This window comes from Schistocerca piceifrons, chromosome 1 (assembly GCF_021461385.2).
Source record: "Schistocerca piceifrons isolate TAMUIC-IGC-003096 chromosome 1, iqSchPice1.1, whole genome shotgun sequence".
Lineage (NCBI taxonomy): Eukaryota > Metazoa > Arthropoda > Insecta > Orthoptera > Acrididae > Schistocerca > Schistocerca piceifrons.
Genome location: NC_060138.1, coordinates 886,419,695 through 886,437,362, shown reverse-complemented (window position 1 = coordinate 886,437,362; position 17,668 = coordinate 886,419,695). Strand labels below are relative to the sequence as shown.

The 17,668-nt window shown below is 38.3% G+C and overlaps 1 protein-coding gene across 5 annotated transcripts in view; it reads left to right on the top strand.

Annotated features, from left to right (window-relative positions):
• Nucleotides 1-17,668, top strand: part of LOC124716797 (kinesin-like protein KIF22) — a 331,625-nt gene that overhangs the window by 26,200 nt on the left and 287,757 nt on the right. For all 5 annotated transcript variants that reach the window (XM_047243381.1, XM_047243349.1, XM_047243365.1 and 2 more), the window contains exon 2: nucleotides 626-779. In XM_047243381.1, the coding sequence (XP_047099337.1) occupies nucleotides 669-779 (111 nt within the window). In that variant the 5' untranslated portion in view covers nucleotides 626-668. The remainder of the gene's footprint in view (nucleotides 1-625; nucleotides 780-17,668) is intronic.

Below are 17,668 nucleotides of genomic sequence, written 5' to 3'. Positions count from 1 at the left end.
TGCACAGAAGTTGTATAAATTGAAACCTTTAAGTATTTGGACCTTTCGCACACATTTTGGAACCATTTAAAATGCTTGAAAAATGAGTCTCTTACTCATCTTTGAAAACTAAAATTATGTTCAATAAGGCTAGGTTTTGAATTTTATGAGCCTGTTATGTGATAATGACCTGTTCAACCTAAAAGTGGCAGATAAGTCTGAATGGAGGATTTCTTAGTAATCATAAAGCAATTATCTTTCAAATAATAATAAAACAGAATATCTATAACTGTTACAGAGAAACAGCATTTTAAAATTTTTTCCAAAATTTGCATCTTCAAAATGGTATATGCTATGTCATCTTTGGAGGGCTGTAGCTCGGTGTGGAAATTTTTTTGGTGAAAACAAAAAAATATGTGTTCCTTACTTAGCCCTTCAGTGTAACACATGCTAAATTCAATAACATCTGAGACTATGAAGGTAAGATTTTCGTTGCCTGCCTGAATTGATATGGACTATGCCTTAAAACTTTTCGGCTAACATGCTGTGGTCAATGTACAAAACTTTCTTCTAACATTTCCTCTCTGACTGTAAATTATTTATGTTTGCAGTATTTTATACATTACAAAAGCAATTTTTTTTTCAGTTATTTACATGTTATGAACTGAAAGTTTGCACGCTTTCTTAAAATGAAGCAGTCAGTCAAACCAGTTACGGTGGCACTCAGAGTTAGGCCTTTAACAGAAAGTGAGAGAACTCGTTCCATTGCGAGCATTATCAAGCAACCTAGCAATCCAAAGGTAAGTTACTCTTCTTTGTGGGGTTCATTCTAGATTTGTTAGTGATGGTAGTAGTGTAAATAAAATAAATTGGTCTTTCAGTATAAGATAACACCTCTGGCCTTCCAACTTGTCATAATAGAAATAACCTAGCCAATTATCAAAGTTCTTGGTGCTTGTAAATTCTGTAAATGGCTCATTGTTTATCACATAGTTAATAAGTGTGCCCAGTTCCTAATTTTTTGGGTGTGCATATTGGTATGTACTGAAACTGGTAAAAATACATTTTGGAGCATCTTAAACTTCCACACTTTCTCACTGAATGCCTCAAAACATCAAGAAGTTACACATTTTAGCGATTTTTATGTACTAGTGACTTATTATTCTTGTCAGCTAATCTTTTACAGGAAATAAGTTTTTTTTTCTGTCTCAAAATATGGGCTTGTACATAATTCTTCTATAGACATTTGAGAGACTTTTGCAATTTAACTATCCTATTATAACTCCCTGGACTGGTATTATGCCATTTTACATCCCTTCCTATATCAGGCTAATTTTTCCATACGTGGATACCTGTCTCGTATGGCTAGATATATGTACTCTAGTCATTGTCCTCGGTTGCTTTCTTTTCGGGCATTGTTGTTTCATGTGCCAAGTTGGTATGCCCCCATAGACTGTCCACCCTTTTGATAAGGGTTTTCGGAAGGTTTCTTTCATAACCTGTTGTGTGCTTTATGTTTGCATTTTGTACTTTTTTGGCTACAATTTATATGGAGTGTCCATGCTCTGAGTTGTGCACTGTGCAAATCAGATGTTGAGAATGCATGGCATGTTTGGATGGAAGCAGTCAGTAGTTGGGTACTATGAAGTAGCCAATGTCAAGCTATTAACAGAACGATTTAATTGTATAGATAAATAAAAAAATCTACTCACCAAGCAGTGGCAGAACACACACATACAAGGTTGTTATAATTGGCAAGCTTTCAGAGCCAGCAGCTCCTCCTTCAGGCAGGAGGGTTGAAGGGGAAGGACGAGGGGGTGAAGGAAAAGGACTGGAGAGGTTGTAACATTACGAGTCAAGACAGCTGTAACGGAACTTGAATAGCGTAAAGTTATCGTTAAAAACGCACGCCGCGCGATTTGTTGTGATTTGGTCGGTCATAATAGTAGTAACATGCTTTTGAATACAATTAAAATATAACGGCGATACCTGTTTAGAGTTATTGGAAATAATATGTAATAAATTAATGAGTAAGGTAGCCGATCCTATAAGAAGAGGTAAAATTGGGCATATTAAGGTGTTTTGCTTTATATCGACTAAGCCGATGATACGGCGTCTTTTTTTTCCGTTTACTCTTAGAAGAAAAAAAAGAAAACCAGTAACGAAGTGCTAATTGTGCGTTGTGAAAAATATAGGGGTGAATTTTAAATAGCTACAGTGTATAATCAGACTAACAAATGGACATTCAGTTACGCGGAATAGCGGACAGTGAAGTGTGGTCATTAAATTGAGTACACCTACAGGGCGGTCAATTCCAGGATAAGTCTATTCGCGTCTCACGAGGCACGTGGTATTGAGACCGTTTTTTTTTTTATTATATCACGGAGAGCGGGCTTCAATTTATAAAAAGGAGAAAAGCTGTATCATTATCATTGACTGTTGGTGTTATGCAACCAAAACTGTTCATCAAAGGGTTTCGGTGAATGAGTGGTGAATGCGAAATGAAACTGTGAACGAAGTTATGTTAAATAAAGCAGAAGAGACAAGACAGTTTGGTCGTATCTGTTATTATTCCATAAACCGTAACATGTACTCTCGTTGTACGAAGCCTTTATAGACGATCGTATGACAATTTGCTTTGAAGGGATCTCGTTACGAGTTAAGTTTTGGGGACCTGGTCAACAGGGGATAGTTCGTAGATCTTAACTACTGCAGCTATTCTGGAATCAGGTGCTACCGTGACCGTTGTGTGTTGTCTATGGCTTAAGGTCATCATATCTCATGCTCTAAGATCGACGCGCCTTTCCTCTTGGTATAACGGTGTCTCACGGTAACCACGACAACGCTGACGGCGAAGGAAGATTCGGTAGAAGTGGCGCCACAACGTGGGGCTCGATCGAGGAGGATTGCTGCATCGAGTCGAGTGTCATCCGGATTCACGAACCCTAGAGTTGGAAAATATTGTAGCAGCCAGTGAGTCTGTCCAATGAAAGAGGTATTCTTCAATAATCGCTAAAAGTGAGCGATACTACCAGGTATGATTAAAATAACTGTATAATTATAAAAAAAAGGAAGTTGAGACTTGTGATTTTGGAAGATAAATATATATAAATACATAGTGAAAATAAGTGTATGTCTTGGTAGTGAATAATCATGTCAAAACGAACGAAAAGAATACATGATAATGTGCAGTTGAGTAGAGTAATGAGTAGAGAGAGTGAGAAAAGTGAAGAGGATAGGGATGATGCATCCCATGAGCTCAATGTGGGACAGGAGACATGTACAGATAATAATACAGTTATTGATTTAGAGCCGTTAGGAGATTCAAATACAATGATAAGTAAGGTAAGCAGCGTGGGAGAACATAAAGATCTTGAGGTTTCGGAAGTAGATCAGCAAGTTGATCCTCAAAATGGAAATATTAATCAAAAAATGTTTGATATGCTGGTATCAATAAATACTCAAATGGGTGTAATGAATGGAAGACTTGGTTCACTAGAAAAAGATAATAAGCAATTAAAAGAGGACAATCAAAAGTTAAATGAAAAATTTGAGGCCCAATTTGGTTCATTAGATGTTAAAATGGATTCTTTGGAAAGCAAACTGAACACCTTTGATTATAAACTGGAAAATACTAAGAAAGAATTAAAGGCGGACTGGGAGACTCAATTAAATGCGAAATTTGGAGAACTAGATGTAGAGTTTTCTAACACCTTAGAAAGGCAATATAATAATTTAATGGGAAAACTTCATGAAGTAGAAAAGAAATACGAGGTAGTTTCGAAGAGTTATGATGGCTTGTCCAATAGGATGGTTAAGTGTGAAAGCAGCTGTTTCAATGCTAACGCACAGATAGAAGAGCTTTCGAAACAAATAGTCGAGTTTGAGTCCGATGCTCGTAAGGGGATTGACAAGTATTTAGTAGATCAAACTAAAAGACTTGACGAAGATCTATCTGAATGGATAGAAATAAAAGGAAATGAAATTGTAGACAAGGTTAAGACTACTATTGGATCCCAGCGAAATGAAAATATCAATTAGCACCTGAGTAGAAATGATGAATTAATTAAGCTCTTCACTAGCGAATTTCAGAAAATAAAAGACAAAATAGTTGATGAGTTACCTAAATGGCGAAAGGAAACCAATCATAAATTGGCGGAGTTAGGACGAAAGTCATCACAAAATTTGTTGACAGAGGACGAACGTTCGGAGAATAGTCGAAAAACAACCGAACATGTGATAATACGAAGTACAATTGTGGTGAAAATTTGCATTGGGAAGTTGATGATTCGGTTGGTAAAGATGATGATTCTTTTGGTCAGTGAGGATATTTGTCTTCTTTAAAGGTGGAGAACAGCATTTTTAAAAGTAGACAATTCCCAACATTCTCCACTGAAAAGAACAACCTGCATCCGAAAATCTTTATCAATAATTTCAAAAGAATATTTCCGCGTAGCTGGTCAGAACACGACCGACTTCAATTTATAGTGTCCAAAATTACCGGAGAAGCCGCATTATGGGCCGCCAAAGTAAGTGAAAGTTGCCATACTTGCGCTGAGTTTGAACAACTTTTTTTGGCTAAATACTGGTCGTCGAGTAAACAAGAGAAATTAAGAAAAGAGGTTTACCAACCTGAGTATTTTAACAGTAAAAGGAGTACTTTAAGGCAGTATTTTGAAAAGTACATAAATAAGACACGTTATTGGAGTGATCCAATTTCTCACAAGGAAGTGATCAGAATTTTGAAGGGAAGGTTGCCCATAAATATACGTGAAAAGTTAATAAATGTTCCTGACCACGATGTAGAACAATTCTTGTCGGTGATTGACTCAATAGATATGATTATGGAAGACGCAAGACTAATGAGTAGTAATCAAATGTTGACTCTCACTCATAGTAATACGAATAATTATAATAATAATTTAATGTATGATAATAATAATACTGAAAACCAGGTCAAACCCGCATCACAGGAGCGTGGACAATCTTCATCCTATGGTTGCAATAAAAACAATGATTATAATAAATATAGAAGAGATACTTACTGTGCTAGAGGTAAACCTCGATATGGTGACGCGAATGTGCATAGTAGTGATATGAACAAGAGTAACAGGTACCCAAGTGATGAACCCAATTGCATTTGACCTTGGGAAGATAATTCGAAGCATAATGTTCATCGGCAGGATGGAACAAATGCCTCGAGTCCTCATCCAGCACAAGGAGTTATACCAATGGGCGAAGGAGCCTCCAATGTGCGACGGGGTGAATACCATAACTCGGATCATACTGTACGGATTGTGGAAGTTCATGAACCCCCACCGATGACTCAACGAGATAGATTAAACTAATACCAGTCACCAAATGCCTTCCTAGGATGACTGGAAAGGAGAAGGAAGGCAGGCATCAATTTGAACTGAGAGTATTAAGGTACAATAATGATCATGATATAAGGAATGAATTAATTGAAGAAAAACCTGAAGTTTCTAATAAATGTGGACAAATTTTACAGGCAATAATTCCAACAAGTATAAATAATGTTGATGTTGAAATATTAATTGATACTGGAGCAACTATTAGTGTCATGACGTTGGACTGTTTAAAACAGATAAGCCAAGGGGTAAAAATGCCCACTTTTCCTATCACAGGATGTACCGTGTCTGGCGCGTTCAGCGCAAAAATGCAAAAAGTTGTGAAACAGGTACGTGTTGACGTTACAATACAGGGGGCTCAAATAGAAAGTACATTCCTGGTTGTTCCTAAAATGACAGTACCATGTATCTGGGGTTTGGATTTTTTATGTGAGACCGGTGCAATCATTAATTTAGAGAAAGGTGAATGTATATTTAATTCCAATGGTAATGTTTTGACAACCACCCTGAGAAAGGGCCGAGTAATTCCAAATCAATTGTGTATGAATCTAATGGTAAAATATGTCAGTATTGATGATGAAAATGTGTATGATATATGCCTTATTGAATGTTCTGAAGAAATGATGGATAAAATGTCATTGCAGGAAAAGGTGTTAGAATCAGAATATTTATCTGTTATCCAAAGGGATGAACTGTACTACTTGTTGGAAGCATATCAGTCAATTTTTAGTAAACGTCCGGGTATAGTAAAAGACTTTGAATACCATATAAAGACGTATGCACATAAACCCTTTTGTCGTACTTCCTATTCTATCCCATGGACAAAGAAAGAAGTAGTCAGAAAGGAAATCAGTAAAATGTTAGAATGGGGTATTATTGAGCCCTCAGATTCTGAATATTGTAACCCTCTTGTGGCGATAATTAAACCCAATGGTGACATCAGATTGGTGTTGGATGCCAGAGAGATCAATAAGATCATTATACCTGTACAAACGCGACCGGAGAACCTAGAAGAGTTAGTACAAAAGTTTTATGGTGCCCGCTTCTTAACTTCTTTGGATATGCGTAGTTCATATTGGCAAACTAGAATATCGAAAGAATCTAGAAAATATACTGCATTCGTTTTTCTGGGCCGAAGTTACCAGTTTACTGTCATGCCATTTGGGTTGAAAATAAGCGGTGGTGTTTTCATATCGGCATTAGATACCGTACTGGGCAGAGACCTTTTGAATGAAGTTACTTTATATGTGGATGATTTGCTAATTGCTTCTGAAACTTGGGAGGAACATTTGGACTTATTAAGAAGAGTTTTTGTGAAATTTTTGGAATACGGAGTTACTGTAAATTTGAGCAAATCCAAGTTTGCTCATAACCAATTGAAATTTCTTGGACATATAATCACTCCTGAAGGGATAAAACCAAATCCTAAAAAGATGGATGCGATTAACAGATGTGCTTATCCAAAGAATAGAACGGAATTAAAGTCATTTATCGGCTTAGTTTCATTTTTTCGACGATTTTTACCCAATCAGTTAGGAAGCCAAGACTGTTTGTTACGGCTGTTAAGAAAAAATGTCATGTGGGAGTGGAATTCCGAATGCACGCAAGCTTTTGATAACATCCGCAATGCTTTGACTAATGCTCCACTGTTACATCATCCGAGACTTGATCAAGATTTTTATATTGCTGCGGATGCTTCTGAAACAGGATTGGGTGCCACTCTTTTCCAGATGGACAATCCAGAAGATATCAGTACCATCAAGATAATTGGGTTTGCCAGCAGAACACTCTCTAGCTGTGAACGTGCATATTGTACTACTGAATTGGAAGTACTGGCCGTGGTCTGGTCACTTAGAAAGTTTCGCTATTTTGTATATGGAAAGAAGATCATTGTATTCTGCAACCACAAAGCTTTATCTTTTATTTTAACAGGAAGGATGTTCCATTCACGTTTAACCCGGTGGGCCTTGCTACTGCAAGAATATGATATTATGCTCAAATACATCAGAGGGAAAGACAACATCATAGCCGATGCTCTTTCAAGATTACCGAAAAGAAATAATGCTGACGAGTGTGAAGAACGGACTACTGACTTTAAAGTCATGAATTTATCAAGGCAATATTGTGAGAGGCAGATTTCACAGCTATCTCGAAGTCTTCCACAACTGCAAGAAGATGATAAGTTGTGGAAAGCCATTAGGCAGGCTGTTGAAAGCAAAACGCTAAGTCACTCTCAAGAACAGTATCAATTAAAATCCGGAATATTGTATCGGAGGAAGGATGAAGAAGATGTTTGGAAAGTTTGTGTTCCAAATAAATATTTAGAATCACTAGTGTGGTTGGTACACTCACTTGAATTGGGGTCATTTTGGTGCCACTAAATGTACAGCCAAAATAGCACAATACTGCTATCATCCAAATTTGGGACGTATAGCTACAAATATTATTAAGAAGTGCAAAATATGTCAGAAGGCGAAACCCATAAACTATTGTCGGAAGATAGAATTACATCCTATCATCCCACAACAACCTTTAATGTTGGTGTCATGTGACGTCTGTGGGCCATGTCCCATGACACGTGGACGGTTCAAATATGTATTGGCTTTCTATGATCTCTTTTCAAAATATGTGAAATTATATCCTTTGAAAAATCTCCACGTTCGACCCATGTTACGCAAATTTATCAACAACTATATAACTGAGCTTGGCAAACCTATAATGATCTTGACAGACAACGCTGCTTATTATACAAGCAAAGTATGGAGAGACACTATGAAAGAACAAGGAATCCAGCACATTTACATCTCAAGATTTTACCCTTGTGGAAATCCGGTTGAAAGAATCTTCCGAGAGTTGAACCGATTTTTACGGACGTACATACCCAAACAACATTATAAATGGATCGATTGGATTTATGAATTTGAGAAAGTGTATAATGACTTACCACACTTATCGACAGGTTATTCACCTAACCAAATAGTATTTGGTGAAAGTATTGTGCCAGAATGGATGAAGAAATTACCTGCAATAGAACAAAAGATTACCAAGAAAGAAGATATGGTGAAGAAGGTCTACGAAAACCTGAAGCATCAAGCACAATTGAGAAAAACCCGTTTTGATAAAAATGTGAAGAAAGTAGTCACATATGATGTAGGGGAAGAAATTTTATTGAGAAATCACCCAAAAGCATCAACCAGGAAAAGACTGAATAAGAAATGGCAATATTTATATACAGGTCCATATAAAATAATGAAAATACCTCATGAAGGGAGCTACCTCCTGGCAGATTGTGATACTGATGTAATTAAAGGCTTGTTCCCTCACATAGACCTGAAGAAGTATTATCAATAATGAGCAAAATATAGATTCAAGAAACACTGAATGATACCAAGACTACACTCAGTGTACTAAATAAAAGCACCAATGGATAAATACGTACTTATACTAACTTACAAAGAAAATTAAAGAATGTACCGATGATTTCCATGAGATACCTTCTTGGTATCAGCAACAATGACGACGCTGAAATACGATTTATCCTCTCACTGAACGGCAATGATGGATGATTTGAAAATGGAATTAAGAGGAAAAGAAAAGGACCAAATCCTCTCTGGTTAAACAAGTGGCCTGATAAGGGTTTTGGCCTAGGATGCCAATCGTCGAACCCGGCTGTGATCCCTGCCTTGCACAGTCGGTTGAAGAACTGAGGGCTTCATCCAAGAAAAAAAAATGTGGTGTGAATATGAAGTGATTAGTGCGAAGTGCTTCTAAGACAACCTATAAACAAATGTGGAATTTAGTTAAGGGCATTTTGTCTAGGCCCATTAACTCAACTTAAATATTGTAGAATGTATGTACTGACTTGTTGAGTGAATCCGAGAGTGAGTGTATTCGCCGAAACAAATACCCTCTCCTGTCACAGTACACACAAAAAAAAAAAAAGCCTGTTCTGTCTGGAACCCTCTTCAAGACATCACAGTCTGGGGGGCCGTGTAACATTACGAGTCAAGACAGCTGTAACGGAACTTGAATAGCGTAAAGTTATCGTTAAAAACGCACGCCGCGCGATTTGTTATGATTTGGTCGGTCATAATAGTAGTAACATGCTTTTGAATACAATTAAAATATAACGGCGATACCTGTTTAACGTTATTGGAAATAATATGTAATAAATTAATGAGTAAGGTAGCCGATCCTATAAGAAGAGGTAAAATTGGGCATATTAAGGTGTTTTGCTTTATATCGACTAAGCCGATGATACGGCGTCTTTTTTTTCCGTTTACTCTTAGAAGAAAAAAAAGAAAACCAGTAACGAAGTGCTAATTGTGCGTTGTGAAAAATATAGGGGCGAATTTTAAATAGCTACAGTGTATAATCAGACTAACAAATGGACATTCAGTTACGCGGAATAGCGGACAGTGAAGTGTGGTCATTAAATTGAGTACACCTACAGGGCGGTCAATTCCAGGATAAGTCTATTCGCGTCTCACGAGGCACGTGGTATTGAGACCGTTTTTTTTTTTATTATATCACGGAGAGCGGGCTTCAATTTATAAAAAGGAGAAAAGCTGTATCATTATCATTGACTGTTGGTGTTATGCAACCAAAACTGTTCATCAAAGGGTTTCGGTGAATGAGTGGTGAATGCGAAATGAAACTGTGAACGAAGTTATGTTAAATAAAGCAGAAGAGACAAGACAGTTTGGTCGTATCTGTTATTATTCCATAAACCGTAACATGTACTCTCGTTGTACGAAGCCTTTATAGACGATCGTATGACAATTTGCTTTGAAGGGATCTCGTTACGAGTTAAGTTTTGGGGACCTGGTCAACAGGGGATAGTTCGTAGATCTTAACTACTGCAGCTATTCTGGAATCAGGTGCTACCGTGACCGTTGTGTGTTGTCTATGGCTTAAGGTCATCATATCTCATGCTCTAAGATCGACGCGCCTTTCCTCTTGGTATAACGGTGTCTCACGGTAACCACGACAACGCCGACGGCGAAGGAAGATACGGTAGAAGGTGTAAGAAATGGGGAGAATTGTTAGGGGAGACTTACAGCGTGGGATGAGAAGGAAAGACTGATTGTTTGGGACTGCACCGGACAAGACTTGAAAACCTGAGAGCTTAAAGGTGGAAGACAGGCTAATATGCAAGACAGAGATTACAGCTAAAACATCGTGCACGAGTTCAGAAGAGTGAAAAGCGAAGCGCATTGTATGTAACAGAGGTGGGACAGGGGACAGCAAAAAGTAGGCAAGTCAGAAAATGAAAGATGTAGGAAACTGAAATGGAGTGAAGAGAGAAGTAGTTACTGTGAACAAATGTTGAGATGGACGGGATTAACGTAAATTAAGGACAGGTGGTGGCGAGAACCAAGGGCATGTTGTAGTGCTAGTTCCCACCTGCGGAGTTCTAAGGAACTTTGTTGTGACTCGCCGATCTTTCAAAGTGCCGCCGCGCAGTTACGTGTGTCCTCTACATGCGGCGCTGTCTGCCAGCCATGCACCAGCTGCGCCACCTAAGTGGCCAGCCAGCCAACGGCCGCTAGACTTGGATTTGACTGTTACCGTGTACACATGTCTTACTTTGTCTACTTGCTCTGTGACTTACATGTATTGTGTTGTCTTTGAAATATATGTGTTCAACTTGGCATTATAACAAACTTGTTACTGGGGGAAGAATCCAGATGGCGTGTGTGGTGAAACAGGCACCGAGGTCACAACTGTCATGTTGTAGAGCATGCTCTGCAACGGGATATTGTGTGTTGCCCATATACACCCTCAACCTATGCCCATTCATCCTAATTGGTAATTTGGTGGTAATCAACCAAGTGGGATGAATGGGCATAGGTAGAGGATGTATATTGGCAACACACAATGTCACATTGCAGAGCATGCTCTACAACATTACAGTTGTGACCTCAGTGCCTGTTTCACCACACACGCCATCTGGATTCTTCCTCCAGACATCAGTATCTCAGAACTCTGCAGGTGGGAACTAGCGCTACAACATGTTCTTGATTCTCGCCACCCACCTGCCCTTAATTTACATTAATTGTTTCCGTCTCAGTATTTCTTCACAGTAACTATTCTTTTCTTCACTCTGTTTTAGTTTTCTACATCTTTCATTGCCTTACCCTTTCACTGCCCCCCCTCTCACCTCTGTTACATACAATGCACTTAGCTTTTCACTCTTATTAACTCATGCATGATGTTTTAGCTGTAACCTCTGTCTTGCATATTAGCCTGTCTTTCACCTTTAAGCTTTCAGGTTTTCAAATCTTGTCCACTGCAGTCCCCAACAATTAATCTTTCTGTCTCATCGTGTACGGTAAGTCTCCCCTGACCTGCGGTTCTGGGTGACTTTCCTGAAATCTACCCCTTTTCCTAGACCTCTCCAGTCCGTTTCCTTCACCCCTCTTCCTTCCCCTTCAATCCTTTTGCCTGAAGAAGGAGCCACTGACTTTGAAAGCTTGCCTAATTATAATCTTCTTTTATGTGTGTGTTCTGCCACTGCTTGGTGAGTAGATTTTTTATTTATCCATCCAATTAAATTACTTATTCAAAAACTGATTGTTTTTGTTGTTATATTAACAGAGATGTCCATATGTAGTAAAATATGACTTGGTCTTTGTGTACGAACAGCCCTTCCTTCACTATATGTGTTCCTCATATTAACGTTTGTATTATGAAGGTATGTATAGTGTTTTTTCTTACTAATTATGTTGAAAAAGTTATCAGTATCGTAGGAAATAGGTCATTCAGTGTCAAGTCTGTCGAGCAACCTTGCCCACGATCTCAGATTTGTTCTTCCTATAGAGACAAATACATATACCATATTTTAGCATTTTATCTCTGTTCTCATTTTATGGCATTTCAAAATTGGAGAATTTTGGCATGGCACGAAACAACACTTGCTAACATTTTTAAAATAAATTACAATTTTTTTCATTTATAATCAGATCATGTGAAATATACTCTTAGATTATAACGACGATGACTGTGAACAGAAATACCTAATACCTTTTAAGTAAACCAAGCAAGGCACGAAAAAAAAGAATATTATTATTTTTGTTTCTTATTTTGTTAATGAGACAGCTATCAGTCATCCTTTCCTTTCAGGCTTTATTAAAGCAAATCTAGATTTTGGATAGTGCATAGCCATTATCACTGCACCATTTCATAGTTTCAATACTTGTCCTAGTACGTCAGTCCCCTGTTGTTCAGGATTCTGTCTCAGTTCATTCTTCTTCTTCTTCTTCTTCTTCTTCTTGTTTCGAACGGGCTTACTTTCGACCGCACTTGTTCAATTGTTGGGCTTTGGTCTTTGCCCAGTACTGTCGCATCTGCTGCCGATGTAACTCCTTCCTTTCTTTTGTCCAGGGGCTACATTTCCTTCGGGGCTTTACCTGAAATCCTCGGGCTTCCTTCAGGGTACGTCTCACAGGGTGTCTGTTCTGATCAGTTATTCCCAGTGCTTTAAGGATACAGGGTACTTTTCCAGCTCAATATTATGTAAAAATCAACACCTATTTTTTTCAGGCACAGTTTATAATGTATATGTTTTACAGATTTTTTATTGATATCAAGTAATGCAGCACACTTTCTAAACAAATTAGAAGTATTTTGAATATTTTTGAACCTGCATAGGGTTATTAAAAAAAATTACAAAGAAATTGATCCAATTTTTTCCCAAAATGCTTCTTCAAATTGAGGTACCATTTAATTCAATGTTATACATTTGGAGGAGACCAAATTTTTACCAGGTATACATGACATGATGGCTGAGGTACTAGACCTATTTAATTCCACCTATTATGTATATTACAAGGATAAAAAAATATCACATCTTACATTTTAATTTTTATAATTTTTTTCCTAATTAAAATGTTATTTTTTCTATAATTTAGTTGATTCTTCAATAATGCTTAGGTCTACTACATAAGTATGAACTATTGCAAGTTACAGAAAAAAAATTAGAGCAATGCTTTATAAACTTAAGGAAATATTTGTACTTGAATTCTGAAAAATACAACTTGTGGGAAGATGCGAATGAAGATATGACTCCAATTAAACTGTGCCTCAGAACATTCCTGAAGCATAGTCTTCATTATGCAGTATTTCTTTATCTTCAAGCTTCCTCTTGGCATTCCTTTTGCACTTCTTGCTTCTTTGGCAACTTGAAGAGCGAATCTTTCAGCTTCATGCACTCGTTGTCTGTTACATGCAAGCAATTGATCTTCCATATTTTTATGCCTAAATTTCTCAGGACTTCCAACTTTCCTATCACTCCATCATTGAAACTGCATCTAGTACACCAACTTTTAATGTAGTTAGTCCTACAAAAACATTCTTGGGTAATCTTTCCCATATGCAGCAGTTGAAACTTTCATTTGTATTCTGAGTGCCCCCATGAAGACATTTACTAATCAAAACAGGGCCACTCAGGTCTCTAAGAAATTGGTTTTATTTAATTCATAACAGGTGCAGGAAGAGAATGCTTATGATGGTATATTTGACCACTTTTTGTTTTGTTTTTGGTAACCACACCAAGAATCTGCTCCTTTAGGGCAAAGTCAGTTAACAGGTTGGTCATCTGTGGACAACTTATGAAAGTAGGTGGCCCGTACAGCTTTCCTCATTGCTGCAACATCATTCAGAGGTGCAGTTCGTCTAATGGCCAGTCCATAATAATTCTGAAGGAGGTCGGTCTGAGTTTCTGTAAATATGCCTCGGCCAGACAGAGATTTTCCATCAGATAGCAACTTTCCTTTCATTTCTCCTCGTAGCTTCCTCAATCTAGCACCCATACTCTTTTGCACGTGTCCACAACACTCCAGTTTTGTTACCAAGGTATCACCACGAACATTGAACACATTAATTTTATTGAAAGCTTTAGAGTCCCCATGGCCTAGGTACTTCGTATATCTAACATTATAATTGGGCACTGACCTCTGAAATATTTGTAGAGCGCCATCAGACTCCATGCCTCCACTGTAACCATCATAATTCTTAGAACGCTGATGTTCAATATGTCCTTCAGTGTTACCAAGGCAGATGTGGCGGTACTTAGATAAGCACTCAACATCAACAACTTTTCCATTCTCCAGAGAAGTAGCACTTACAACACCATTCAAGGAACAATGTCCTCGACGTTGCCATGCCCCATCAAGTGCAACAGAAATGTCCCTGCTTCCACTAATATTTACAATTTCTTCTATTGCATGTTTCATAGATGCTTTAGACACAACTGTCAAGACACCTAAAAGTATTTTTATGTACTTGCTGAGCCTACTGGGACGAGGAGGAATTTCTATCAAACCAAAAAACATTTGAGCAGCCTTTTTTCCTTTTCCTATTGCACACATTGCATACCCTGACGTCAAATTCACGTCATATGAATTATGCACCATGTTCTAAGTCATTTTGGAGGTAGATTTATTGCAGGATCTACACAGAACAACTAATTTTGATGCTAAACCCTTCCTGTTACTTTGTTGTTCAGTTATTTCCAGACATTTTTTACATTTCGCCACTTCCTTTACCAAAGAAGATAAGATGCCCACATCAACAATAACAAATTTACTACAAACAGCGTCATTGTTAACACAAAAATTTGAATCACCAGGAGGCATGCCATGTGGGAGTTTTTTCCCTGAAGAACTGATGCATAGGTTACTTTCAACAGTGAGGCTTGCTTTGTTTGTGAGCTGGTTACCACGGAATTTCCCTGTTTTGAATTTCTTGGTGCGTGGCATAGTTCGTATTTATTGCACTCTAAAGGCTATGTACTTCCACAAATATATGTAGCACTTGGGCAACAAACATTCAGCAACACATCAACAAACTGCTTCAGTGAAACAAAGTAAATTCTAGCAAAGATAATCATTTACAGACACTAGAAACCTGCACAGTTACCAACAAATACAATGTATCATACGTGTAATCGCAGGAAACAGAAAGTTCAGAGTTATTTTCGAAATAATACTGGTTTCTGTAACAGAAATAAAGGGGGCATGGTGGAATATGTGACTGTAACTTTAAAATTTGGTATATATAGGTCATTTTTCATGTATATATCAGTGTAATCAGGAAAGACTATAGAATTTAATAAAGTCGTAATAAATTTCGATTTTTCCACCATTTATTATATTCTTAATATCCTTTTCAGTTTCTGTCAGCCAAGTGGTGCGAACCTTCTTATTTTTCCAGAAGGTGAACAGACAGTTGGCCAGTCTGTTTGGAGACAATCTTGCAACATGGCTATAGAAAGCTATCCTCCTTTTTATTGCACAGTCAAAGAGCCTCTCGATATGATCGTAGAGCTCGGAGTTATGTCGCCTTCTGAATTCCCCATCTTCTTCTATCAGGCGTAGGATCTTCCTGATTATTCTCCTCTGTCTGACTTCCAATTTGTCCATCAGACCTCTCCAGTTCATGGCATACAGGGCTTCTGGTCGTGTAACTGATGTGTAGTGCTTAAGTTTCAGGTTGTGTGACATCCATTTTTTGTTGTAGGCGTTCATAGTCAGTCGATAGGCAGTTCCAACTTGTTGACTCTCATGGATAATGACATTTTTTTCTGATAAGTGCCGAGATACTTAAACTTCTCAGTCCTTTTGATGTTTCGCTGGTCTAGTAACTTCTGCCCGTTAGCTTCTTTGATGTTGGTGAAGAACTGTTTTCTTCAGTGACATTTGAAGACCCACTTTGGCTGCCTGTTTTCTGAGGCAGTTTACCTGCATTGTTGTCATTTCAAGAGAATCAGCAATCAGTACCATGTCGTGCAAAAGCCAGGCAATTTACAATCAGTCCTTTGTTCTTACAGCCCAGATAGACACCAGTCTGAACACCCAAATTGGTCAGTTCCTTGCGCCATTCTCTCACAACCTTTTCAAGGACACAGTCGAAGAGAAGTGAGGAGAGTCCATTCCCTTGTCTCACTCCAGTTTTTATCTCAAAACTTTCTGAGTTCTCACTTCTAAATTTGACCTTAAAATGGGTGTGGGTCAAGGTTTCTGTAATGAGTCTGTGGATTTTGTTGTCTAGTCGTAGTTTCTGGAGTATTTTCTGAAGCGTTTATCTATCAACGGAGTTGTAGGCTTTCTTGAAATCAACAAAGGTGATGACCACTTTGTGGTTTCTCATCTTGGAGTGTGCCAGTACAGTTTTAAGGTTGGGGATCTGTCCAGCACAGGATCTGGTCTTCCTGAAGCCTCCCTGATATTATCCCAGCTGACTATCCAGTTCGTCTTCTGCCCTTGTTACTAACGCCTTGGAGAGAATCTTGTACGTTACCAGGACAAGAGAAATTCCACGGTAGTTGATCAGATCAGTAAAATCTCCCTTTTTGTGAAGCTGGTGGATCAGGGTCGTGTTCCAATCAGGCAGTAATTTCTCTGTTTCCCAGATGTCCTGGATGATCTCGGTGAGCTTCCCCACTTCATTGCTTCCAGCACATTTCCAGAGTTCAGCAATGATAAGAGTCCCCTCCAGCTGCCTTGTTATTCTTTAGAAGCTGAATGATTTGTCCAACTTTTTCCAGTGAAGGAGGCAGTCCAGGTTTGGTGTGGTTCGTTTGCAATCGAAGTCTTCACTGGGTGGATCACAGTTGAGTAGGTTTTTAAAGTATGGAACTAATAGGTAGCAGTTTGCTCTGTGAGTCTCTGAAGTGGAGGCTTGGGCGATTGTATTTTCTGAGTGTCTGTCTGAAGGCAATGTAGAAATATCTGGAGTTATTCTTAGTGAAGTTCTCTTCGATTTGGGTTAATTGGTTTTGTGTGAAGGTCTGTTTGGTTCTTCAAATTATCTTAGCTGTAAGCCTTCTTTGTTCCAAAAAGTTCTCAATTTTTCTTGGCTTTCTAACAATTCCACTTCCCCCAGAGCGTCTGTCTTTGGGCTATTGCATTGTTACAGTCTTCATTCCACCACAGATGCTTCCTACTTCTTGTGAGGGAGTCGAGTTCATTGGCCGTCTTTACAAGAGTCTCCCTCAGTTGGTCCCAGCTGTTGAAATCTGTACTGTTCAGTTTCTGGCTTACTTCTTGTCTGTTCTTAAGTCGTTCTATGTCAAATCTTACCAGCTTGGAGGTTCTGTGTACTCTAAGTGTTTCTAGGCTGCAGTCTCATTTTGATCTTTGAGAGATAGTGGTCTTACTCCAGATTGGCACTTCTTAATACCTTCACATTTTGTATTTCCTTTAGAGATTTTCTTGAAATGGCTACATGATCTATCCAGAATTCACCCAAATTGGTGTTAGGAGAAATCCAAGTCTTCTGCTTCCTTGGCAGGTGTTTGAAGGCTGTAGACTTCATGA